Source organism: Mercurialis annua, linkage group LG8 (assembly GCF_937616625.2).
Source record: "Mercurialis annua linkage group LG8, ddMerAnnu1.2, whole genome shotgun sequence".
In the NCBI taxonomy this organism is placed as follows: Eukaryota; Viridiplantae; Streptophyta; class Magnoliopsida; order Malpighiales; family Euphorbiaceae; genus Mercurialis; species Mercurialis annua.
Window position 1 is genome coordinate 4,166,491 of NC_065577.1, and position 19,225 is coordinate 4,185,715.

General features: G+C 34.0%; 3 protein-coding genes across 3 annotated transcripts; all 3 read left to right on the top strand.

The window, feature by feature from the left end:
* Positions 1 to 241: 241 nt before the first annotated feature.
* On the top strand, positions 242 to 580 carry LOC126661490 (protein PELPK2-like). The gene has a single exon (XM_050355343.1). It carries the CDS (start codon positions 242 to 244, stop codon positions 578 to 580), a length of 339 nt encoding a protein of 112 aa, XP_050211300.1.
* A 1,333-nt stretch (positions 581 to 1,913) lies between these two features.
* LOC126661491 (uncharacterized) lies at positions 1,914 to 2,552 on the top strand. The gene is made up of 2 exons (XM_050355344.1): positions 1,914 to 2,330; positions 2,424 to 2,552. Exons 1-2 carry the CDS (start codon positions 1,914 to 1,916, stop codon positions 2,550 to 2,552), a joined length of 546 nt encoding a protein of 181 aa, XP_050211301.1.
* Positions 2,553 to 6,381: 3,829 nt separating this feature from the next.
* Positions 6,382 to 8,561, top strand: LOC126661492 (uncharacterized). Its single transcript, XM_050355345.2, has 2 exons — positions 6,382 to 7,918; positions 7,997 to 8,561. Exons 1-2 carry the CDS (start codon positions 7,406 to 7,408, stop codon positions 8,489 to 8,491), a joined length of 1,008 nt encoding a protein of 335 aa, XP_050211302.2. The 5' UTR covers positions 6,382 to 7,405; the 3' UTR covers positions 8,492 to 8,561.
* The last annotated feature ends 10,664 nt before the right edge of the window (positions 8,562 to 19,225 follow it).

Genomic DNA, 19,225 nt, shown 5'->3' on the forward strand with positions numbered 1-19,225 from the left:
TAAAATTCAAATTGCTTCAATAAAATTAATTAAAAATAACAAAAAAGACAACTATATTAATCTGTTACTCTTAACAAAAAATTGGGTAGTCAAACAATTTTTTTAATTATGTCATGAGACAAGTGACTATATATATGACTCAAGTTATGGAAACTAAACATCGAATAATTAATTATTTCACCTTTTAATTAACAATCTTCAGCAACTATCATAAAAAAAAAACAGTCAAATTATAACGGAAATGGCTCGTTATAATAACATCCTCATATTAATGCTTATTGCTTTGTCATTTTCATGGCTCGATGTTAGTTTAGCTGCTCGCAACATTTTGCAAATTCCTTTCATGCCTAGTTTACCAACATTGCCAATCTCACAACCGTCTTTGCCGGATATCGGAATTCCTAGCCTACAATCAATGCTTGACGGAAAGTTACCGGCGATTCCAATGTTCGGAACCGGCTTGCCTACGTTTAGTGTGCCCTCACTTCCGACTATCCCCACCCTATTCCCTGCATTGTCTAATAAACCCGAAGTTCACTCTGTCCCTTCAACCCTACCTCCCATCCCCTCTCTCTCTTGAATTGCTTACAAATTAATTGCCTTAATTCATATTCATATACCTACATTTATATTTTATTTATTTAATTTTAATAAGTAGTGATGTATATCTTCAGATTGAAAATTCATTTGTTACTGATTTACTAGTTATACAAGATCAATGTGATTATAAAAAATGATGGAAAGATCCAGAGGTTTATTTTTAGTATTTAATTTTTGGGATCACCAAACTTTTGTGTTATTTTATTTTGACGGAATATTTTAATTTATATCAATATTAGCCAATGAATAAGTAGCAAGAAGTTTTTTAGCAATTTTCAGTCTAATTAGTCCATATGGTAAGCATAACTTTTCATGTCATGGAAAAATAAAACAAAAATTTATTGTCCGTAAAATTTAATACACATTATTAATGTAAGGAAAATGCGATATGGCAAGTTACATTTTGCAATTAATCCTGAAAGATTTATATTATTTTTTTATAATTTAAATTTTTATAGTATATATATTAACCTCACTATATAAAATATATGTATCCATGTAATGATTAAAAAGGTACACTTTCGTAAGAATTAATAAAATAGTTAATTATAGTTAGGGTGTCTAATATTTTTAAAATATACAGTGAAGGATTATTTACTGTTGATTCACAAAACCAAAAGTTAATCCATGTAGTTATGTATACTACCACATAATGTGCAAATGGCAACAATCGCTTAGCAAAGGTTTTAAAATTATTACAATAATACATATAAGATAATAAAAAATTACAGTTTTTTATTAGAGTAACAAAACAATTACAGTTAGAAACTATTGCAGAAAAATTAATAAAATTAATTCTGAAATTTATGATATAGGGAAACTAATGTATAAATGGTTTAAGAAAATGTAAAAGTTTTATTGGATGTTAAAACACCTTTAAACTGTTATCTAATAGTATCAAATATAAAATACTTGTTTTTCCAAAAAAGAAAATACATATTACAATTCTTTTAAATACTTTTATAGTCTTATGGAATACAAAAAGTATCAACTTTTCCTACTTTTATGTAACAAAGAGAATATTGTTTATTAGCAATTTCGTTAAAGAAAAAGAAAAGAAAATCTTGCAAAAATGAAATTAATCATGCAAAGGTAAAATTACAAACACGAAACAAGTAATGCAAATGAAAACAAATCAAGTTTATTACAACTCAAAGAGAAAACTATAACTACAAATAACGTCCAAGAAATCACCAAAGGACACAAGCGCTCTCTCTCCCTGCAGAGATGCAACACAGGATCGAACTTTGAGTAAAAAATATATTTGATCTAATAAAATTATTTTAAATATTTTTGAGCAACTTCCGGATGCGATGGATGATATCACCCTTAATGCTTGGGATTACATAAAGAGCACCTTTCAATCTGTTAGTCATGAGGAGGATCAGATTATCTTCAAGCCAGCTGACAAGCATTCTTTCTCTATAAATGCTACCTGGAAGGCTTTAAATCCAGTCCTGCCTACTGTAAGTTGGTATTCTCTTATCTGGAGTCAGCCTAACATCCCAAGAAATAGTTTCATAACCTGGTTAGCTATTAAAAATGGCTTGATTACTAAGGATAAGCTTTTTAGATGGGGTGTCTCCCCTAATTCTGCCTGTGCTTTCTGTAACAATGCTATGGAAACAGTCAGTCACTTGTTTTTTGCTTGCTCTTTCTCTAAAGATGTGTGGAATTCTGTCCTTAATGCTTGCAGTATTAATAGATCTGCTCTGGATTGGAATAGAGAAGTCAGTTGGTTCTCCAGGAAATTTAAGGGAAGGAATGTCAGGAATAAAATGTGCCGTATTGCTTTATGTTCTGCTGTCTATTTTATTTGGCAGGAAAGAAATAGAGTGGTGTTCAAAAATGCAAGCCCGAAAGTTGAAGACGTTATTAACAGAATTAAATATGCAGTTTGTGGTAGACTTAGTATAGCTGCAGATTCAAGTGTAATAGCTAGATGGTTGTAGCCTCCTGTTTTAAGGGGCAGTACTGAGTGGCGTTTTAGCCTTTTTATAAAATTTCTTGCTGATCAAAAAAAAAAAAATATTTTTGAGCAATTTAAACTCCTACACTTAATTATTCCAATATTACAGAAAAAATATTAAATTTCAAATCATTAAAAATAGTCACTAAATTATCGAATTATTTTGCAGGGAGGTGTCTTAAAAGGTCATTAAATTTATCGTAAATTACAAAACAGGTACTGAGTTATACAGTTTTATTAAAAATGAAATTGAATTATACACCTTTTTGTAATTATGACATGCCACGTAGGATAAAACGTAAAAAGTTTAGTGTGATTTGCCTCAAGTGACATTCCATGAAATAATTTGATAAGTTAGTGACATTTTTTTAACGATTGGAACTCTTTCTGTAATATTGAAATAACTCAATGATGTAGAAAGTTAAATATCCGTTAGATTTACAAAAACTCAAAAAAAAAAAATTACCGTAAAGCCTTATTTTTATAGTTAGATCCTTAATTAATATCACTAACTATTAGATTATTCAAATTAATCTAAGGCAGCAAGCAGTTGTTGCTTTAACCCTCTAGAATTTAATTTTATTAGATAACCCACCAAGTGAACACATTCTCCACTTCTAGTTGAAGATAGATCAGGTGACCTAACAAGACTGAGATATTCAGTTCGAGCTCAATCTGAGTTAATTTGCTAAAATAAAATTGTCATGAATTAAATCATATATTAAATTTAATTTTTAAAAAATAAAGGTAAATCATAGGCAGAAGATATAAAATACACTCTTAAATTTTTGATGAAAGAATATTTATGCTCCTAAGCTCTAATTCGGTCCTTAGCTTATAAAATTCAGTACAAATCATCCCTTCAGACTAATTCTATTTATTTTTCTGTTAGGGAAGCATAAGTTATAGTGATTTTTATAAGTTTAAGGACCGAGTTGTATAATTAAAATTTAAAGATATAAATATAGTTTCACTGAACATTTAAGAACATATTTATACCATTTACCACATTTTAGGCCAGATAATCCATAAAATCTAAATATTTTCACATTCTTGTAGATTTTAATCAAATTTGTTTAATTTGCGTGTTTTACCTCAATTTGGATATTATTGCAACCAAAAAATACAATTAGGATATTATTGCAAAAATTAAATGGTTTACATAAAATTGCAACAAGTCGTAAAGGTTTGAGTTTTTTTTACCATTAGGCCTTTAAACAATCAACACTATTTTAGCCCAATATCTATAATTGTTCAAATATGATACTCCCTCCGTCCCACTTTAGAAGTCCCATTTGACTTTACACACAGATTAAGAAAACATTAATTATTTTTGTCTTTTCATGTTTTTTCATGTTTTGCCCCTATTAATGATAGTGGAATTTTCCATATAACTCTTTTAAGATAACTAAAATAAGGGTGAAATGGGGTATTCAATGAAAAAATATTCTAAAAATAGTAATGGGACTTTTTAAATGGAACATCCCAAAATAGAATATGGGACTTCTTAAACGGGACGGAGGGAGTATATGTTTTTACTAATAAATAAAAAAAAAGGGGAAGTTTAGGTATTTACTCCATATTTGCACTTTATACCTCAACACGGAAAAATTACAGAAAATACCTCATATGTTTTTTCCAGATTTATGTTTTTACTCTGGATATTAAAATATTTATGATTTTACTCTGTTATCATCTGGTTATCATAAACACTTCTGTAATTTATTTATTTTCGTAGGTTATCATACAATTATCATAACCTTACAATACTTCATTATCATCTACTTATCATATTGCAGTGTTATGATAACGATATGATAATGCAGTGATACTGACATGATAATCAGACATTGTTTTATTATAATATAATCATAGATATTAGGCTTAATTCCTTAAAAAAAAAAACCCACCTTGTACTTTTTTTTCGTTTATACCTGACCTTGTAAAAACATCATTTATATCCAATTTTGGGTTTTTATGTTTCATCCCTGCCCAAAAGCATTAAATTGTACTTTTTTTATTTGGAAAAGAGTTTAAAACATATTTTTTTCTATTTTAAAATATACAAATAAATCCTTAAACTTAAAAAATAATCAAATATGTCCAAATAATTAATTAATTTTTTTAATTTGATAAAATAATAAAAAATTAAAAAATTTATTATTATTTTTAATTTTTTGTCGGAAATATTTTTTACAAAAATTAAAAAAATTAAAAAAAATTCTGAAATATTTTTAAAAAAAATTAAAAAAAATTATTATTATTTTTAATTTTTTGAAGAAGATGGTATTTTTGTACTATTAATAACATTAATAACTAATTAGTATATAAGTTAAAAATGAAGGATTGTTTTAAACTCTTTTTCAAATGAAAAGAGTACAATTTAATGCTTTTGGGTAGAGATGAAACATAAAAACTCAAAATTGGGTACAAATGGTGTTTTTACAAGGTCGGGGTATAAAACGAAAAAAAAATAAGGTGGGGGTTTTTTAAGAAATTAAGCCTAGATATTATCTAACATTATCATCTAGGTACCATAAATATTATCATCTCGGTATCATATGATAATATTATGATAATGACATGATAATATTATGATAACGATATGATAATTAAACATTATTTTCTCAAGAAAATCATTTTTTTTCTTGCAGTGTTATGATAACAACATGATAATATAGTAATACTCATATGATAATCAGCTTTTTTAAAAAAAAAAACATTTTTTCTGCAGTGTTATGATAATATTATGATAATGCAGTGATACTCATATGATAATCAAATGCTGTTTTTTGTGCAGAAAATCGTTTTTTTTCATCATCAAATCGTTTTTCATGCAGATTTTTAGATCTAAAATTGAAAAAATCAAAGAGTAATTTATTTAGATATGAAAGTTAATGATGGAGTCTGCCTTCTGAACCGGTGAGTGAACCTGCAAAACAGGGTAGAAGCTAACCGGACGGTGGTTGTCCGATTAACTCTCCGATGCTAAAGTCAGTTTAGAGCTTTGAGCAGCGTTTTGAGTATATGAATGTAATTGTGATTCTAGGCATACCTCGTACTCCTTTTATAGTAGTCGAATATACCTAGTAGAGTTGTATTAGGCAGGTGAATCCTACTTTGTAGGGATTCGGCCGTATCGTAGATATTCTCCTGATTTGTCGGGATCTACCTTAATCTGATAAGAGTCCTATTTAGGAACGTCTTCCTAAATAGTCTTATCTTCCTAAAGTAGAGCTTATCTTTCCATATGTAGTGTTTGTGTCCGAATAGGACAATATTTCCATACTTAGTCGTTTACCCGAATCCCGGACCTGACGCGCTTTCGGCGGATCATATGGGATTCGGTCTTTATGTCACCGATTCTAAAGAGATTCGGCATTTCCTTCATATCTTTCAGTCTTCAGGGGGAGTCCGGTGTCGCCTGAGAGCGGATCTCCTGCAACTCGGCTCCATTGTACTTACAGTAGGATTCGGTATCCATCATTAGCCCCCCCGCAAGTGAGCTGAAGTAGTTTGGCATTTATGCCTTAGTGGATTTTAGCTCTTTTGGAGCTGAGTTCTTTTATACGGACGAGTCGTTTTGTATTCCGGGCGAGTCGTTTCATATGTTTGTGGGCGACGTTTCATCTTTAGTGAGATTCTGAGTTGCCACGTGTTGTCCATCAGTAGAGGGTTATGACTGGATGAAGGACAAGTGTCTTCGTGCGCTATTAGTTGGTCCTTATTTGTAATTATGGGATCTCGTCTTTTCAGTTTCTTTGGTTTAGGCTATATAATTGTTCATTTTCTTCAATTTTCTTTTTCTTTAACCTTTGCTTTCTCTGCAACTGCTTAAACCTTCGATTTCTTCAAGCTTTCTGTGGGTTTTCTTCTTCTGCTGTCAAGATTCCTCGTTTTCAAGTTGCTCCTTATCTTTCTTTTGATCCTGCGTATTTGCTTGCGAGGTATTTTACCTTTTCTCTAATTTAATTTCTTGGTAGTTTTTCAGTTTTCATTTTATTCCTTCTGTTCTTCTTGTTCTTCGTCTTGTTCTTCTTCTTTTCCTTTCTTTTGATCTTTTAGAGTTTTAATTTCATCATCATTCCGTGTTTCCCCCCCATTTTAAAAATTTTAAAATGTCAGAAGTAACTGAGGGGGCGAAGGGTGCTCGTGACGAGCTAGAATATACCCGGAGCTCCTTGTCAAGAGAGCAGATACTTGGTTATGCCGAGGAATTTAGCTTTCCCGAGTCGTATGTTATTCTGAGGCCGGCAAAATCGTATCGGGCGAATCATAGCACCGATTCGCCTTCCAAGATAGTAATTTTTCATGAACAGCTTTTAGCGGGTCTTAGGTTTCCCTTAGAGTCTTTAATCGTAGAGGTCTGTCATAATTTAGGTGTTCCTTTGGGTCAACTGCATCCGAACGCGATTCGCCTTCTTTGTTCTTTTATGGAATCGTGTAGGGTTCGGATGCAGGAGCCTTCGCTTGCTCTTTTTAATTATTTTTATGTTTTCTCCCGCCGAAAGGGTGAGGAATTTATTTTTGCTGGTGGTCGACCGAATCGATCTCTTTTTAGTCTTCCTTCTTCTTTGAAGGGTTGGACCCCTAAGTTTTTCTTGGTTCAGCACTCTTCTTTCTCCTCTTTTTCGCGGAGTTTTACTTCTAGTAAGGTTTCGCTTACTAATGTACCTGATTTGGATGATGGGGAGAAGGACTTCGCCCTGTCTTTGCTGTCGGATTGTCGTTTTGATAAGCCCAAGTACAGCGTTCTTTTAGAACAGTATTTGAGTCGCCGTGAAATACTTTTGGCGGGTCTTCCTTTAGAAGGTATTATTCTAATCTTTTGTTGTTATGTTTTTGTTTTGTAGGATGTCGACTTCTCTTGAACATTTGCTTGACAATTTTCATGTCGATATGACTGTAGATATGGGCGAGGTGACTAGCGGCGTTCCTAATCCCTCTACAATCGCCGTGCCGGATCCGACGCCTGATTCGGTGAATCCTGATCTTGATCCTGCTTCTGGCGATCAAGTTCCTGCTGCGACTTCCGAGTCGCCTCTGCTTCCTTCGAAGGAGTCAGGTCCTTCTCTGAAGGGGTTGCCTACCGCCGGCCAGAAGCGTCCTGCTGAGGACCAGGCTGGAGCTTCTACCAAGCGTCCCAAGAAGAAGAAATCTTCTGGGGTGTCTATTGAGGAGGCACCTCGGTTTGCTGCTTGGGCGGACGCGCAAAATCCGCCTCGTCTTTCAAACGTCGCCATTCTTCATGCTTGCATGGAGAATATTATGATAAAAGAGGACATTGAGTCCATTGATCGCGAACATGGCGATAATTTGGCTGAGTTCGCCTGTCTCGGCGGTTTTTCGGTATGCTTCTCTTTTTTATATTATGATTTGCTTCTCCTTTTTCCTTTTGTTTTTCTTATTTGTTGTTTTCTTTCGCAGGTGGTCCAGTCCATCGCTGTTTTGGAGCGCCGCCGAAGGGATGCGGTGGATCAATTGAAGAAGCTCCAGAGAGATTCCGAATCCTGGCTCTCCGAGAAACAAAAGATGGAGGAGGAGGCTGGCGAGGCGACTGGTCTGATCCAACAGCTGAGGTCCTCCGTATCTACCAAGACTCGGGAGATTTCCGCTTTAGAGGCTCGGATTCGAACTTTGTCCGAGGAAGTCGAGTCTCTACAGTCTTCTTCAGGTGCTCTCACTAAGGAGAGGGATGATCTGAAGAAAGAAGAGGGGCGTCTCCGCCGGCGATTGGGTGACTCTGGGAGCTTTTATTCCCAAGTCATGACTCAATACCGGTTGGCGATCGGGGCAAAGCTGCGGGAGCAGAATCCTGGCGTCGATCTTTCTGGAGTCAATCAGTTGGATCCTGCTTCTTTGGCGAAGGAGGTGAAGGCGAAGCTTGATAAGCAGAAGCAAGACGCTTTGAATAAGGCTTAGTTTTTATTTTCTCCTTTTTGTATTTTTTGTTTTTTAGTATTTTTTGCTTTCGCCTTTTTTTTTTGTATTGGATCGTGGGCGGATCCTTTGTAATTTTGCTTCTGTGAATATAATGATCTTTTGACCATTGCTTTTCTTTAGTTGTAGAGTAAATCTAAACTCGTTTGTTATTTTGAGAAGTTAATCTAAACTTCTGCTGGTGTAATTTATTTGTAGGTCCGAATGGATCCTTTTATTTATTTGACTCGGACGAGTCTAAATTATTTTTTAACTAAGATTCAAACGACTCTTGTTAAATTGTATTTATTAGGTCTCGAGCGAGCCTATAAAATTTTACTTCTTATCGCCAAATCGCCTTTTTATTTCAAAAATGGAAATAAGTACATGCCATGAATTAATCTATTGATAATACTTTCTCAGGTGCTCTATATTCAAATATCTGGGTACCATGGATCCAGTTATTGTCTTTAGTCTATATGCGCCTTTGCCAGTAGCTTCTTCGATAATATAGGGGCCTTCCCAATTAGCCTGCATTTTCTTCACTCCTGCGTTTCCTCTGCCAACTTCCGCGTTTCGTAAGACTAGATCGCCTCTTTGAAATTCTCTAGAATTCATTCTTTTGTTATGGTATCTTGCAGCTTGCTTCTTGTATGTAGCGGCTCGGGCTGCCGCTTCATCCCTTCTTTCCTCTAGTAGGTCTAGACATAGCCTTGTTCTAGCCTCGTTAGTTTCTTCTTCTAGATAGTTTACTCTGATGCTGGGTATGCCAATTTCTACTGGAATTACCGCTTCAGTACCGTAGGCGAGCCTAAAAGGTGTTTCGCCAGTTCCTTTTCTAGGAGTTGTTCTGTATGCCCATAGAACGCTGTATAATTCTTCTGCCCAGTTCTCCTTATACTGAGAAAGTCTCTTTTTTATTCCTTGTGCTATGGTTCGGTTGGTGACTTCTGTCATTCCGTTTGTCTGAGGGTGCGCCACCGAAGTAAATTTCAAATTGATCATCAGTCCTTTGCAAAATGCCTTGAACCGCTTGCAATTGAATTGTTTGCCGTTGTCTGCTATTACAGTGTGGGGTATGCCGAATCGGCATATTACTTCGTTCTTGAAGAATTCCTCTACTTTGGCTGCAGTGATGGTTGCGACAGGCGCTACCTCTACCCATTTTGTGAAGTGCTCTATTGCGACAATCAGGAATTTCACTTGGTGTTTTCCCGTTTCAAACGGTCCAACTATGTCAATCCCCCATGTGGCGAACGGCCACGGGCTTTCCATTGATCCTTGAGGTACTGCTGGCACACGGCTGATGTTGTCGTGTCTTTGGCATTTATCACGTTTCTTGACTAGTGTTTTCGCGTCTTCTTTGATGGTCGGCCAGTAGTATCCTTGGAGTATTGTTTTTCTCGCTATGGTGACTGCTCCTTCGTGTGCTCCGCATATTCCTTCGTGGATTTCTTTTAAGATGGATTCTCCTGTCTGAGGCGAGACGCACCTAGACCATGGATGAGTCAAAGAGGTTCGGTAGAGAACTCCGTTATAAAAAGAGTAGTTGGCAGATTTTCTGATGGTGCGAATGGCTTCGACTTTGTCTGTTGGTAACTCGCCGCGGTCTAAATATTTGATCAATGGGGTCATCCAGGAGTCGGCCTCCTCGATTGCCATGACTTCTGCTTTTCTGGTGCTTGGCGATTCGAGAATTTCCTTTAACTGCATTTTAGCGAATAGATCTCCGAGTTCTGACGCTGATTTGGCGATGGCGTCGGCTTCGGTGTTTTCCTCTCTTGGGATTTGAATGATTTCCCATTGTCCTCCTTGTGCCTCCAGCTGTTGGAGCTGTGTTTTGACTTGACTCAGGTATTCGATCATCCCTGTTTCTTTGGCTTGATATTCTCCCTTGACCTGATTTACCACCAGTTGGGAGTCGCTATAGATCTTTAGGATTTCCGTTCTTATTTCTAATGCGAGGCCGAGGCCTGCGATTAGGGCTTCATACTCAGCTACATTGTTGCTGGCGGCGAATTGGATGTTTACTCCATATTCGATTCTGATTTTTTTGGGTCCTTTGAGGATGGCTCCTGCTCCGGCTCCTTTTTCATTCGACGCTCCGTCTACGTGGAGTTCCCATACCAAGGCTGGTTTGGGTTGGCCAGTCTCGGTTGGAGTTATTTCTGCTACGAAGTCCGCCAAAGCTTGTGCTTTCAGAGTCGGACGAGGTTCGTATCTTATGTCGTGTTCGCTGAGTTGGATGGACCAGTGGACTAATCTTCCGGAAATTTCTGGTCGTTGGATCGCCTTTCGCAATGGTTGATTTGTTCTTACCACAACGTTGTGACTTTGGAAGTAGTATCTCAGCTTTTTAGCTGTGGTCAATACGGCCAGTGCCATTTTTTCGATCTCGGGGTATCGTGTCTCCGCGCCCTTCAGGACTCGACTAATGTAGTAGATTGGCTTCATCTCATTATCTTCTTCCCTCACCAGCACTGTCCCGATGGTCTCGTGCGTGGTGCTGATGTATAGGTATAGTGTCTCCCCTTTCAGCGGTCTGCTTAGCAATGGAGGGGTGACGAGGAACTTCTTTATTTCTTCAAAGGCGTTCTCGCAGTCTTCATTCCATTCAAATTTTTGCGTTCCTTTGAGGGCTTTGAAGAAAGGCAAGCATCTTTTTGCGGAGCAAGACATGAATCTACCGAGTGCTGTGATTCGCCCGTTGAGTTTTTGAACTTCATTTATGCTTCTTGGTGCCTTCATGTCCATAATTGCTTTGATCTTCTCGGGGTTCGCCTCTATTCCTCTTTGAGATATCATGAATCCCAGGAATTTCCCGCCTTGTACGCCGAACGTGCATTTGTCGGGGTTCAGCTTCATTCCAAACTTATTCAGTATGTTGAATGTTTCTTCAAGATCTCTTGCATGGGTTTCTTCCTTCTCGCTCTTGATGATTAGGTCGTCTACATACACCTGGACTCGCTTTCCTATCTCGTCTTTGAACATGAAATTCATAAGTCTTTGGTATGTTGCTCCAGCATTTTTCAAGCCGAAAGGCATTGCCGTGTAGCAGTAAGTTCCTCCCTCCGTGATGAATGAAGTTTTTTCCTGGTCTTGCTCCTTCATCTGAATTTGGTGGTAGCCTTGAGCTGCGTCGGCTAGGCTATACATCGCGTGTCCGGCAGTAGAGTTCACGAGTTGATCGATATCTGGGAGAGGGTAGCTATCTTTAGGACACGCTTTGTTTAGATCGGTGTAATCCACACACATTCTGTTTTTCCCGTTGGCTTTCTTTACGATAACTACGTTAGCTACCCATTCGGGGTAGTGGACTTCTCGTATGAATCCTGCTTTCTCCAGTTTTTCTACTTCTTCAGCGATTATTTTCTGTTTTTCTTCCGAGAACTTCCTTTTCTTTTGCTTCACTGGGTTCGCCGCTTCTGCTACATTTAGATCATGAGTAATGACTTGGGGGTCTATTCCGACTATTTCTGATGCGTTTGCAGCGAAGGTTTTGACGTTGTTTTTCAGCATGGCCGTGATTTCGCTTTCGATCTTTGGGTTCATGTTTGCGCCGAGATTTACTCTTTTTTCCTTGTCGAGTTGGAGTTTCTTTGTTTCGCCTTCGGGTGCTGTTTCTTTTTCTTCGATGTCGTGATTAAGGATTTCTTCTATTGCCATTACTTCGCCTGATTCTTTTATTGCTTGTTCGTAGCACTTTTTCGCCTCGGCTCGGTTTCCTTGTATCGTGATAATTCCTTGTTTCGTCGGTATCTTCATGGTTAGCGCCTTTATGCTCGTCACGGCGGCTGAGTCGTGGAGGAAAGGTCTCCCCAGTATCGCGTTGTATGGCAGGTCGATTTCCACGACGCTAAACCGTGTAGGTAATTCCTCGCTTTTCCTTGTCCTTCCTAGCTTGACATCGAGTGTAATTGTTCCGTTGGGCTTAATTGGCAAGCCCCCAAATCCTACCACAGGCGTGGCGTTTCGTTTTAGTTCCGCTAGGTCTCCTCCTAGGCTTTCGTAGGCCTTTTTTGTTATTAGGTTTATTGCGCTTCCTTCATCGATCAGGATTCTCTCAACGTTCCAGTGTTCGATAATCATGGCCACTACCAGAGCTTCGTTGTGCTCTTCAGCTATTCTCCCGAAGTCCTCTCCGTCAAAAGTTACTGGAGGAGGAGTTGAGAGTTCTGTTGCTTTTCGTTTTCTCTGTGTCGTTTGATCCTTCAGGTTTACTCTTTCAGAAGTCATCTTCTTCAATGAGATTTGTATTTGAGTTCAGAAAAGCTCCTTCTTTTGAAGTTTAGTTAAGCCTTTCCCACAGACGGCGCCAATTGATGGAGTCTGCCTTCTGAACCGGTGAGTGAACCTGCAAAACAGGGTAGAAGCTAACCGGACGGTGGTTGTCCGATTAACTCTCCGATGCTAAAGTCAGTTTAGAGCTTTGAGCAGCGTTTTGAGTATATGAATGTAATTGTGATTCTAGGCATACCTCGTACTCCTTTTATAGTAGTCGAATATACCTAGTAGAGTTGTATTAGGCAGGTGAATCCTACTTTGTAGGGATTCGGCCGTATCGTAGATATTCTCCTGATTTGTCGGGATCTACCTTAATCTGATAAGAGTCCTATTTAGGAACGTCTTCCTAAATAGTCTTATCTTCCTAAAGTAGAGCTTATCTTTCCATATGTAGTGTTTGTGTCCGAATAGGACAATATTTCCATACTTAGTCGTTTACCCGAATCCCGGACCTGACGCGCTTTCGGCGGATCATATGGGATTCGGTCTTTATGTCACCGATTCTAAAGAGATTCGGCATTTCCTTCATATCTTTCAGTCTTCAGGGGGAGTCCGGTGTCGCCTGAGAGCGGATCTCCTGCAACTCGGCTCCATTATACTTACAGTAGGATTCGGTATCCATCAGTTAATATAAATCGTATTAATCACCATGAATTTAAAAAAAAACTAAAATCAAATATGAAAAGAACGGCAGAGCGACATGAGTCATGGCGGAGCGACGATGACCGATAAAGGAACGGCGAAGAAGAAGAGAAGAAAAAAGAAGAAAAAAAATGGCGAAGAAAACCAAACAGAGAAGAAGAAGAAGAAGAAGACAAAAAAAATAGGAGAGAAAAAAATAACAGTTGTCATTAGTTGTTACTTGAGAGCAAAGAAAATATGACTAAAGTAAAATAATAATAAAACTTAGGTATAATTATAATATAAACATGTGTTAGAGTAAAAAAAATAAAAAAATAAAAACATGAAGTATTTTTTTATTGAGGTAGAAAATTAAATTATTTTAGAAAATGAAGTATTTATCCTAATTTTTTCAAAAGATTATACATGGATCAGGTCCAACTTATTGTGAATAATACTCTTACAAAATAGGAATATTCATATGTTACATTCAAATATCAAAGAAACAAGTTCTCCAACTATACATATTCTTCAACAATACATCATTGACCATAAAAAAATGGAACCATTAAGTAGTCATTTCAACCTAAAATACGAAACCGAAAAGTTTGAATAGGAAATCAATAACTAAAAACGATCACATTGAATTAGACCGCATAACAGAATTCAAATTGTGTCAATTTAATTAGAAAATAAGACAACCATGTTAATTTGTTGCTTTAAACAGAAAATGGGTAATCAAACAATTTTTATTAATTCTTTCATGAGACAATGGACTATATATATGACTCAAGTTATCAAAGGTAAAGATCAATTTATTAATTACTTCACCATTTAATTATCGATCTTCAATAACGATCGTAAAAAAAAAACAGTCAATTTGTGACGGAAATGGCTTGTTGCAATAACTTTCTCATAGCAGTCTTCATTGCTTTGTCGTGTTCATGGCTCGATGTTAGTTTAGCTGCCCGCAACATTTTGCAAATACCTTTTATGCCTAGTATTTTACCAACACTTCCAATGTCGCAACCACCATTGTCTGATACCGGATTTCCTAGCCTATTACCCACTGGAAAAGCATCGGATATGCCGAACTCCATGCGAACTACCTTGCCTATGATTGGTGTGCCCTCGCTACCGACTATCTCTGTTCGAGCCACCTATCCTAGGTACGGTGTGCCCTCACTGCCGACTATCCCCATGCCAACCACCTTGCCTACCGTCCGTGCTCCGTCTCTTCCGACTATCCCCATGCCAACCACCTTGCCTGCCGTCGGTGCTCCGTCTCTTCCGACTATCCCCACCCAATTCCCTACAATGTCAAACAACCCTGATTCGCCCTCTTTCCCAACCCTACCTCTCATTCCGTCTCTCCCTTGAATTATTTAATAATGTGTTACCTAAATTTATAATTCACTATTTACATTTATGCTCTTATTATTTAATTTTGATAAATGTGATCTATCTTCAGATTGCAAATTCGTTTGTTGGTGATTGACTAGCTATACAAGCACAATGTGCATTATAAAATGTGTTTTGGGACGATCGAGAGGTTTATGATTAGTCTTTGTAATGGTCTTAGAGATTATTGTAATAGGCGATCTCATAATATATCTCGATATATTCTGGCGGGTACTGGATTTGATGGCTTATTGAACTTTCACTTAGTTAAAAAGTGGATACTGTATTTCCTTTTTATTACCAAAATTATTATTTTGTTTCATTACCCTCACAACGAAACTCTGATATCAATAGTTGTGAAATCTATGCGCACAGCAGGACGATTGAAACGATAACAATAATGCGAAATAACAAGGGATTTTGTAGAATATAATTTGAATAAGAATAATAAACGAAATCGAGAAGATAAGAAAGCAATCACACACAAAAACACAATATTTAACGAGGTTCGGCAAACACTTACATTCTCAGAGGACGCAGAAATAATTACATGTTTATATACTAGAGTTTTAGCGTAGAAATAATTATATGTTTGCCCATGCTTCTATCCGATGGGAATATAGTTCCATTGCCCCTAACAAACCAAAATACCAAGAAACTAAGTCCTATTAGAAATAGAGCAAAAAAAACCATGAAATCTAATTTTTGACACTTTTCAACAATTGAAAAATAAATGATTATATAAAGGTTTAGTGGTAAAAAAAAAAAACAGACCTTTACGACTTGTTGCAATTATATTCAAACCTTTTAATTTTTGCAATAATATCCAAATTGCATTATTTTGTTGCAATAATATCCAAATTGCACTTTTTATGTGAATTTTTTTTGAGTTTTTTGCCATTTTTGGGGACTTTTACCATATTATTATATATCAAAATATAATAATGGTCTAATATTTTAATTGAAAACAACAAGTTTAGCCATCAATTTGGCTATTATTGCTACAAAAAATGCAATTTAGATATTATTGCAACAACAAAAATGCAATTTGGATATTATTGCAAAAATTAAAAGATTTGGATATAATTGCAACAAGTCGTAAAGGTTTGAGTTTTTTGTACCATTTGGCCTTATATAAACTCCTAAATAAATAAAATGTACTTATACCTATTTATAAATAAATTATAAATATATAAGATTTATTCGAAATAAACACGCAATATAATAAATTTCTAATACTAGTTATAGTAATTTATAAAATATTCTAATAAAATGATGTGAAAGTTATGTGAACGAAATGCACTATAATGTTATTTTCTGGATAATTAACAAATGTCTGCTCCAGAATTTGAACCTGGCTATTAATAATGCGATATTTTATTTTTTTGATAAAATAATTTAACAATACTTAATTTTGTAAATAAATAGTGTGTCTGAAGCGGGAAAATTGGGATGAAAAAAAAAAAGGAATGCAAATCTGACAATTGTTGTTTTGGATAAAAACAAGCACTTAAATTAATGGAAAAATATATAAGAAATCATTCAAAGCAGAGGCGGATGCAGGTTAATGAGGGTGGGTCTTTTTCTTGGAAAATAAAAATTACCCATATATATGTTAATATATTTATTAAAACCTATTAATATATCATGTTTATATAATTTAATCAAAAACATTTACATAATGGTTTATCAAGTTAGATCATAATGATAAAATATTAACTTTTTTATTATTTAAACCATTTATCTTTTGAATAATATAATACACTAGTCGTAAGCCCGCGCATTTGCGCGAAATCAACTTAATATTTAATTTAAATAGCAAAATTTTAAATTTCATGTTATAATTACAAATCATGGTAAAGTTTTTATATTAATTTACAATTAATTCTATATTTTTTGCATTTTCTATTTTATATATTTGTTTGTCGAAGTTCATTCTTTTTGCTCTTTTGCTCTTTTATTTTTTTCTCGTAAATTTGCATACAATTACTTATTCTAATGAAATTCGAATTGGATATCAAATTTTTTAAATATTTATAATCATCATAAAATATACTTATGTGATCTCGTTCTCTTGTTATTGTTAATAAGACATTAATGTTTCTTTTTCTATCACAAAATTTGTGCTCGATTATCTATTACATACTTATTTCTTTTTTTAAGATTAATTTAGATTGCGAAACTATTTTTTTTATTTAGATCTCCTATATTTTAATATCACATCATATTAATAAATTATTTTACTTTATTTATATTTATATTTATTTCGTTGGTCCTCTCAATTATATTTATTAATGTTATTATATATTTTCCATAAATTAATATTATTTTTGAAATTTAACATGAAAATATAAAAATAGAAAAACAAATAAAACGGTGACAAATATTGAAATCTTTGAAATTGTATTCATTAGAAACTTCCAAAGTAAAAAAAATAACTTTTAATAGAATTTTTAATCATGAAAAATAAGAACTCTTTGGTGGCTATTAATAAGTTAGATTATTTTGAGAAAACAAACAACTATAATCAATAATTAAAAAAGTTACTAAACCTAATTTTAAAATAATATGCCGAAATTGAAATGCAGAATCCACCTTATCTAAATGATTAAATATATGCATTATATATATGAATGTATCTATCTTTCTTTTTTAATGAATGTATATGTCTACGCATAAACAACCTCCAATTGATTGTTCACAGTAATTGCCGAAACTTGTAATGCATAAACCATCCAATTATTCATCCATATCAACATTATGTACATCATTATCACTAATTATTTATCAATTAAAAAAATAAAAAAATTGATTGTTTATTGTATATTTTCGATAAAGCATGATACAATTGTATAGCTAATGTTAACATTATTAAAAAAATGAAATAATATTATTAGTACAATTTTCTGCTAAACTAATAAAATAACTATTTTTAATATAAAATTTTCATTAATTTAATAAATTATATAAATGATTTTTAGTTTATCATTACTGTCATATATGATATTTTTATGATAAATAATTAATTTAAAAATATTGTAATTTTTGTTTTGTACGAAAATAAAATAATTTAAATAATAGTTCAATTTTAATTTTATTTGGTTAGATATAATTCGTTATCTATTTGATTTATAAAATTCTCAACCTAATATATAATTGATTTTGGTTAGTGTAAATATCTACCAACGCCTATCAAAACAAAAGAAAATCAAGAATTTAACAAAGCAGATAAACCCATAAATAACGAAAGAAAATAAAGAAAATTTACCGGCTCTAACACCAAGAGCAGCAACATCTTGTCTACGGTCTTTCTTTTTCATGATAAACCTTGCTCCTATAAAAGCACTTTGATGATAACGTCAAAATAAACACGATTAAATTGTGTTTGAAGTTACATAATTGTACTTGTCTTATTTGGTTTTGCAATTTCTTCTTCTTCTTCTTCGTTTTATCATTCTATAACTCTTAATGTTAATGTTCATATATAAATTAAGAAGTTTACTGTAAGTTGAATATTATATAAATTAAGAAGTTTAGTATAAGTTAAATAGTTATTTAAAAATTGAATTTAAATAGGTGTGTTTAAAAAAATGATAACTGACCAAAATATTATATTTGGTGAGATTGAATAAGAGGAATCTGTTGGCCCTCTTAATTGCCCGCAGATTTGAGCAGAATTAATATAATATATAATATTAATTATATTTTTATTAAAAAAAAATACACTTTTATAGGTTTTTTGTGTTGCAATTTTATTCTTTTTTAAATTGACGTATTTTAGTATCTCATTCCGATGAAAATAATCTAAAAGGATCTCACAATTCATGGGAGATTTCAAAAATACAACCCAAAACAATAATGAAATATAAAATTCAAGCTCATTTTTCTATAGTTCTGTTAATTGTTTAATAATATTTTAAGTTAATTTAAATTAAATTCAACAACATAACTGCCTAGTTAATATTATTTAACATCTACTTTGATCAAATTAAAGCACTTATTTATTTGCGTGGTTATTATTTTTACTCTTTAATATTACCTAAAAATTGCTTCAAAATATGGAGGTCAACGTACTTCAATAAACATCAAATAATGTGAATCAGAAACTTTTCAACATGACAGAAAAAATTTAAAGCTTAGTTCAATTTCTATACATGTTTTCACTCTAATGAAAAATTAATGCATCATATATGAATATTATAAAATTGAAAAAATAATTTATATAATAAGAAAACAAAGTTGTGGCCAAATATTGAATGATAATGTTTACCATTAATTTGTTTCACTAAGGAACTTATTCAAAAATTAATTCTTTATATTAATTTTTAAGATAATAAAAAAAATGTGAAAAACTAAATATGAAAAGATGATATAATACCTCTAAATCTAAAGCTATAGCCAGCTTCCACTTTCTCGTAACATGCATCAACA